This window comes from Henckelia pumila, chromosome 3, assembly GCF_033568475.1.
Source record: "Henckelia pumila isolate YLH828 chromosome 3, ASM3356847v2, whole genome shotgun sequence".
NCBI lineage: Eukaryota > Viridiplantae > Streptophyta > Magnoliopsida > Lamiales > Gesneriaceae > Henckelia > Henckelia pumila.
In genome coordinates this window covers 158,750,117-158,758,393 of record NC_133122.1, presented here as the reverse complement: position 1 = coordinate 158,758,393, position 8,277 = coordinate 158,750,117, and the positions used below count along the sequence as shown (strand labels likewise).

The 8,277-nt window shown below is 33.9% G+C and overlaps 1 protein-coding gene across 1 annotated transcript; it reads left to right on the top strand.

Moving 5' to 3' along the window:
- The first annotated feature begins 1,236 nt into the window (after nucleotides 1–1,236).
- On the top strand, nucleotides 1,237–3,416 carry LOC140891318 (uncharacterized). Its single transcript, XM_073299757.1, has 2 exons — nucleotides 1,237–1,366; nucleotides 1,565–3,416. The coding sequence occupies exon 2, from the start codon at nucleotides 1,697–1,699 to the stop codon at nucleotides 3,179–3,181; it is 1,485 nt and encodes a 494-aa protein (XP_073155858.1). The 5' UTR covers nucleotides 1,237–1,366; nucleotides 1,565–1,696; the 3' UTR covers nucleotides 3,182–3,416.
- Nucleotides 3,417–8,277: the final 4,861 nt, after the last annotated feature.

Below are 8,277 nucleotides of genomic sequence, written 5' to 3'. Positions count from 1 at the left end.
TTTATAACTCAATGTTAATATTAAAAAAATAAATATAAAAAAAATTATATGGTATATAATTATAAAAACATTAATAGTAAAACATAAAATTTTTAAAAAAATTATTTTTTTAATTAAAAATATTATTTTTATATTCGGGTCGGGTCAGAAATCCCGTCGGAAAGAGTAGCCTATCCCGATCCCGAAATTAATCGGATCCGGAAAAATCTCGACTACTCGGGTTGAGAAAATTTCGGGTCGGGAAAATTTTTGGACGGAATCGGGTTGGAAATCGGGACGGGTCGGGATTTATATAAAATTTGCCACCCCTAGTTTTGACGGGCTGACCCGCAACCCACCACAACCCATCATTAGGCGGGTTAGGGCAGGCCGACCCACTTTGTAGGCGGATTGAAAAATTGTCAACTCAACCCACAAAATATTTTTTTTCGTATGACAGGACGGACCAACCCGATGGAACTAACTCATTTTGACACATATGCTTGTCAAAGATCATGGATCGTTATCTCCCAGCCCACCTTTTAGGCAAGTTGAGAAATTGTCAACCCAACCACCTATTTTGTACGATGAAAGCCATGTTTTCAAAACCGGACCGGACCGGTCGGTTCGCTCGGGAACCGGTCACTGGTCCGATCTGGATTGCTCCTAAAAATCGTTTTTACGATCAGAACCGATCAAAATCGGTCAAGAACCGGTTGAACCATCTTCAAACCGGTCGAACCTATCAAAAAACCGGCGCAGGACCGGTCAAGAACCGGTTCCACCGGTTTTCCGATTTTTTTTATTTTTTTTAAAAATATTTTTTTAATTTTAAAACCTTAATTTAATATTTTAATATATATATATATATATATATATTAAAATATACACAAGATTATTTGGAATTTGTACTTCATTAAAAATATTATTTTAGTAATATTAGAGTTTTTTTAATTAATTTATTTATTTTTTAAAAATATATAACTAAAATTAATATTTTTTATAAATCTTTTAGGTTTTAAAATTTTAAAATATATTACTAATTATATTATATTATATAAACGGTTTTTCGGTCCGACTGTCCGATTAAAACGGTTCGATCGGTTGAATTGTTTTTTTAAGATAAACCGGTTCAATTACTAGTCCAATTAAAAAAACTTTGGATGCAAAGATAAATCGGACCTAACCTTGACAGGTGATCTTGGATCGTTATCTCTGCCGCCGTTATCACGGCCGTTTTCTTTAACGGAACCAGTTGCCATTTGCTTTGCGTTTTTATCCCAATCTGAATTCTCTTCAGCTTCTCTCGCTCTCCCCTAGGTTGTAAATATTTCGAGACAATAGCTCGCACAGATGGCGGATTAACAAGCCAATCCTCCGCGAAAAGGTGATTTTCTGAGATCTTAATCCTTGTAATTGTGCCCCTTTTCGCTGTTTTCGTTCTTGTGGCCTTGTGTTGACTGTACAGATTCTTTGATCTTTTTGGAGTTCTTGAATTTGAGCCTTCTTTTAATTGAAACATATTATTGGTGTTGTGTGATGTTATTGATGTTCAGTTCAAATCGGTGCTGCGTTGTTTTTGTAGGGGTTCCTTGCTAACGGAATTTTTGTTGGGTCCTCTAACCTTGAGTTTGGTGGGTATAAGAGTTGAGTACTAGAACTAGGTAGATTGGTTGAATATAATTCAATAACCTATTGGAAGATATCATTTTTGAAGATGGGGGAAGATTTGCTGACAGGTTTAACTATTGAGAATTATCCCTCAACATTTTTGTCAATGGATTCGATTGCTATCTCTCACGAGGAGGCAATACTACATAGGCAGGTTGATCTTTCGGGCCCCCCAGATATTAATCTCCCATTGTCAGTAGAGCGTAGTCCTCCGCCACCTGCTCAGTCTTGGAACCATGACTCTTTTGATATGCTCGAGGTTGGGCTCGGCCACCAAGTTAATGATACTGATAAGCTTCTTGATTTGCCTAAAATAGTGCGGAAATGTGCCAAGAGATTGGACAGTGTGTGGGGTGCTTGGTTCTTCTTTACTTATTATTTCAAGCCTGTTTTAAAGGATAAATCAAAGTGCAATATAGTTCGGGACAGTAATGGGGTTTCTGGCTTTGATAAGTCCGATCTGCAACTTGATGTGTTCTTCGTACAGCATGATATGGAAAATATGTATATGTGGGTTTTTAAGGATAGACCCGAAAATGCGTTGGGTAAAATGCAGTTGAGGAGTTACATGAATGGCAACTCACGCCATGGGGAACGCCCATTTCCATTCAGTGTCGAAAAAGGTTTTGTTCGGTCTCATAAAATGCAACGGAAGCACTACAGAGGACTCTCCAATCCACAGTGTGTTCATGGTATTGAACTGGTCGCATCGCCGAAACTTATGAGCCTTGATGAGGAAGAACAAAAGAAGTGGATGGAACTGACTGGTCGAGAACTTAACTTTTGTATCCCACCTGAAGCTAAAGAATTTAGTTCATGGAGAAACTTACCGAATACAGATTTTGAGCTCGAAAGACCACTTCCTCCATTGAAGAACAACCATGCAAAGAAACTGCTTAATGGATCGGGTTTGAATTTATCAACGCAGCTATCAAACCATGTGAATGGTAATGGAATAGATCTTTCTGTTTGCAACAAGAAAAGGAAAGATCTATTCACACATGGAAATGATGAAGATTGTTCCTTTCCTAATAATCTTAATGGAGATCCGCATCAAGATGCCGATTTGAATCCCATCGAACCTCCTTGGTTGAGTGAGTTCAGTGGGGTGATGAGAAATGTGTATGGTCCAGTTACGGCTGCCAAATCCATCTATGAAGACGATGAAGGGTACTTGATACTCATTACGTTGCCTTTTGCGGATCCCGAAAGGGTGAAAGTACATTGGTGGAACAATCTCACCCATGGTGTGGTGAAGATTTCATCTGTCAGCACAGCATGCATGCCATTTATTCAAAGAAATGATCGAACCTTCAAGCTTACGGATCCAGCACCAGAGCATTGCCCCCCTGGAGAATTCAAAAGGGAGATCCCACTACCCGCCCGGATTCCTGATGATGCGAAGCTAGAAGCGTACTTCGACAAGAGTGGAACCGTTCTCGAGATCAAAGTGCCTAAACATCGTCTGGGACCAGAGGAGCATGAGGTTCTTGTTAGCCTTCGCCCCCCGAATGAATTTGTGTTATCTTGAATGAGGTATCATCATAGTTATTTTTACTGATCTTTTCAAGGGGTGGCATAGTGATTAAGCATATCATATTTAGGAAAATTGTACACAAAATTATGTTGTTGCTTCTACTTGAGCTCATATGAAAATGGTTTCTTCTGAATCTTGATAACATGTGAGCCAAAATTGCTCCTGTATTTTAATTCCAAAGCGATTAGGGCTGATATATTAGTTGGATTGTTTGATGCTTCATTATAATTATCAGGGTTCAATGAAAAACATAACTATTAATTTCTTTATGATGTTTTCTGAATACCATCTTATTTGTAACTCATTTTTAGGTAAAATATGTTGATTGCTTGAGGTTTACAAATATGAAATTAGAAAATGCTGGGGGTGAGAGTGCCAAACTTGAATAATACGAACAACTAATTTAAATTAGTCCAATCATTTAAACTATTTGTCAGTCGAACCAAGTTTTCCTTTCCCCAAGTTTAACAAAACCAAATTAACGATATTGTTAAAAAGAAAAATCACTAATTATAATATCAATCCAATCAAAATTTCAAATTAATTTCATTTCATGAATTAGTTTCTGTTTTCGTCGCGAATCCCTCCCAATAATCGGGAGGATCGCCGATCGCGTTCTAAACCCTCGTGTTATCGCTTGAGAGCACTGAGCACATAACCTCTTATATAATATTTATTGTTTTATTATTATCCACTGTGTTCTCAATTAGGTGCATGCATATGTTCCCCTTTTTTTTAATCCTTATCGTATTTTAAATTAAATTGTCAAATTAGGGGGAACACCCAAATTAGTCTCTGTAGTTTCACACAAATTTATTCTGATCCCTCATCTTTTAACGTTCCCAAAATAGTCTTTAATATTTTAAAAACTTTCCAATTTAGTCCTACAAGCTAAAATAATTTCACAAATTCCAAGATTACCCCTAAAATATCAATATTTGATAAATATCGATAAATGACATGAAAATGGTATTAGAAGGTTTTCTTATTTCAGACATTTAACGTATTATTATTCTGTAAATTACTTGGCATAGGAGAAGGTTTTTTTCTAACATTGAAAAAAATTGATCTGTCTTCTAGGATAGTAGGAACCCTTAACCTTAATAAAAAAGAATTCATTAAACTTTTAGAAATGAGTTTCATATATCAGTAAAAATCACTTGAGAAGTAACATCGGCAAAAAACAAAAGAGTCACTCCTTGACGGAGAATCCCTTAGTGAGATATCCGAAAAATGACTATCCTATTTAAAGCATATTTTATAGGTAGAGATTATTTTAATAGTCAAGATACAGAGAAGAAGAATAGATATACTCAAGCTCTATGTAGACTTGAATTATCGGACATCTGTTTAGTAGATAAATACGTTATGTTATTCACTAAATATAGATGGAATTCAGGAGTCGAAAAAATTACAGCAATGCAATTTTTTCATCAAAATGCCAAGAGTCCTTGGAGAGAAATGCAAATGAGCGAATACATCCCAAGCAATCCAGATACTCTAGCTCGGAGAGCCTATTTTCTTAAATGAAAATTGGCATGATGATGTCATTTGGCAGCTTTACAAAATAACTAAAAAATACTAAAGGGTATTAACAGACGTACTCATTGATGTTGTAAAGAAAATGATCTTCCAACAATTATTGAAAGTAATCCACAGAGGCAAAAAATAAAGAGCTGTAGAAATCATACGTATGCCAGAAGAGGAAAATAGGGATGGTCTTGGAAAACAAGAATAACATGGTCCAGACAGAAAGCCAAATATTATAAATCTGGACAAACACCAACAGGAAAAAATTTCAGAAGAACTAACACCAGAGCTAATGCAAGTTTTAAAGATTGCAATTGTTGGATATGTGGAGCAAGAGGACACAGTTCGAACAATTGTCTAGAAAATGAGAGAAAAAGAATAAAGATTTTTGAATCTACTCCAGATATTGAAAAAGCGATTTATTAGCAAGATTTAATTCAAGTATACTAGTTTGAGGAAATTCCCACAAACGAAAATATATATGAAGACGAAGAAGTCTTGAGTACAGAAGAGTTGGATGGAGGGACAGAATTAGAATCTGACTGAAGAAGAAGTGTTTTGACGTGAAACACGTGAAGATTTATTTGGAATTTTTAGCCAGACCACGATATCTCATAATATGGTCCAAAAAATTATGAAAGAAAATGCTAGCCTACAGAGATATCAAGGGTTCTCTACATGACAAGTCGATAAATTCCTAGGAAATCTTGGCTTAAGAAAGCTTCACCTGATCTATAAGGTTTCCCGAATGGAAATGACAAACCAATGGAACTTATAGGAAACCGTAGGGAAATTCAATTAATTATTTTTGAAGAAATAAAAGAGAAATTAAGATTAAGCTAGAAGTAGCACGAACCATGTCCTGGATTCATATTGGCGCAGTCCAGATCATGATAAAAGCTACATTCAAAGAAGATAGATTCCCCTATAGATATTGCTATATGCAATAAAAGGATGGGTAATCTGCAAGATTTGATACTCGGAACTATCTCAAGAAATCTCTACTCCGAAAATATTATAGGGTTTATTTATCCAAGAATTGCCTACAACTTGGCAGAGCGAGATTTTAGTGGAGCTTTGATGCTACATCAAAATTTCAAGGAAAAAAGTTGATGAAAGAAGAGAATAGACCATATTCTATTACAAACTAAGTTTCATATATTTCATCTAATACACATCATTCAAAATTGTTATTAGAAATGAGTTCATTGAAATATCAGAAATATTTAGAAAAGTTGTTCATGAAATTTATCTGGATAGAATCGAGTGTTTGATACAAGAAACTGAAATATGGATCCAAGAAAAACAATTTTGCAGAGAAATTAGATTCTTAGACTAGAACTAAAGAGACTATCTTTTCCAGGAGATAGAATCACAAGTTAAAGATGTGCAAAAACGCACACAAATTTTTTTTTTCAACAATAGGAAAACTTAGATGTCTGAAGGATGAAAATAAATTGAAATAGTATTTGATATTATAAGTCAGAAGAATCAATTCCCTTATAATACCACATACTATTTGAAACAACCAATAATTGGAACCTACCAAGGGATGATAAATATCAAAAACTTGGAGATATATATTAAAAGTGTTCCTGGAAAAGAACCTGACCAATAGGTTTCTGGGGTTAGAATTTCTCGATGAACGTAAGTCTTGGAAACAAGACTAGAAAATGGATTCACTATTTTGTTGTCAATCAATTGCATTCACGAATTATTCTAGTATCAAAATTTTATTAAGATCATCTTATGGAGTTTTTGCCATGTTTGCATTGTAGGGCTGGATTTTGGAGCGCAATGGCCTCAAACATGAAAAATCAGTCACACAATGTTCTTAGCAAAAAGTTTATGGTTAATAAAGAGGTATTTTGGAAATCAAATAATACTGTGTACATGATAGTTAGACAGTAGAAGAAATAATCAGCTTATTCTACTCATATTTTTTTTTGAAACAGTGCTTTAGCTTCAATTTCTCTTGATGCAGGAACCCTTAGATAACATAACTCTTTTTGCAGTCACTATCATATTATAACAGTTACCTTATTTTAGTTTTGTTGAATAAAGATAAGAAATTTTTCATCTTGTCGTGATTTCACAGAGTAGGGAGTTGTTTCCATAGGAAGTGGTGAGACAATGAGAGTTGAAAACTCATAGAAAAGCAAGTCATGAATTGTTTTTGTATGAATTTGTGAGACAATGAGAGATGAAAACTCAAAGAAAATCAAAGTTTGTTTACTAAAAGAAATAGAAGTGAATTACTAATATTTCGTAAAATCAACAGTTTGTTGTCAAGATTTTTGATTTTTGTGTTTCTTGATCAAGTTTTCATGACCCACGACTCTAGTCAAGAAGTGGTTCAACATCAAGGGTAGAGCTGAGGATTTTCATGTTGATGACATCACTGAGGTAGTTTTCATCTCAATCTAGTTTAGGACTTTGAAGAAAGTTGATTGTTGAATCCTGTATAATTGGTTTTTGAGGTCATTTTCGGCCTTTTCTTTCCTCGCTATTTGATTCTGCATTAAATTATCGGCTTAGATCTTGTACTTGTTGCATTCATTTCATTGGGAACTTTGTTTTTTATTTTGAAAATTTTTTTAAAAATATTGTGCCCAAAGTTTATGTTTATGGTTTTTTTGGTTGAATAATTAATTTACAGTTTGGAATTTCGATATACAAAATAAAGGTAAAGAGATTTTTGCGACGTCTATAAAAATCAAGTACTATCTCAATCTAGATGCTAATCTATGCTGAATCGACATCTATGAAACAGAAGTGCATTATTAAGATTTCGTGAAATCAACAGTTTGCTGTCAAGATTTTCGATTTTTGTGTTTCTTGATCAAATTTTCATGACCCAAGACTCTAGTCAACAAATGGTTCAACATCAAGAGCAAAGCTGAGGATTTTCATGTTGATGACATCATGTAGATAGTTTTTATCTCAATCTAATTTAGGACTTTAAAGAAAATTGATTGTTGAATTATTGGTTTTTGAGGTCATTTCGGCCTTTTCTTTCCTCGCTGTTTGATTTTGCATTAAATTATCGGCTTAGATCTTGTATTTTTTGCATTCATTTCATTGGAAACTTCGTTTTTTATTTTCAAAGTTTTCTTAAAAATATTGTGCCCAAAGTTTATGTTTATGATTTTTTTTTGGTTGAATAATTAATTAACAGTTTGGATATACAAAATTAAAAAAAAAAAGAGATTGTTGCGACGTCTATGAAAATCTCGGGTCAAGTATTAGCTCAAGCCAAATGCTAATCTATGTTGAATCGAGGGTTCCAAGTTTATCAATATTAGTTCGTAGCTCTATTTCTAGTGTGCAATGAATTAAAATTCGAATTTTGAGTGATTTGTAATACTGAAAAATTGTATATTAAATTTTATTTTCAAAATTTTAAATTTTGATTGATTTATAATATTAAAAATTTGTATATTAAATTTTATTTTTTTGTTTTTTGTTTTCAAAAAAAAAAGATAACGGTTTTTTACTGTTGTCGTAGGTAGTTTAAAATTGTTGTTAAATGTCGTGTTGATAAAAAGATACACTCAAAT

Coding starts and splice junctions, on each gene's coding strand:
- LOC140891318 (XM_073299757.1), top strand. CDS start 1,697: ATGGGGGAAGATTTGCTGACAGGTTTAACTATTGAGAATTATCCCTCA.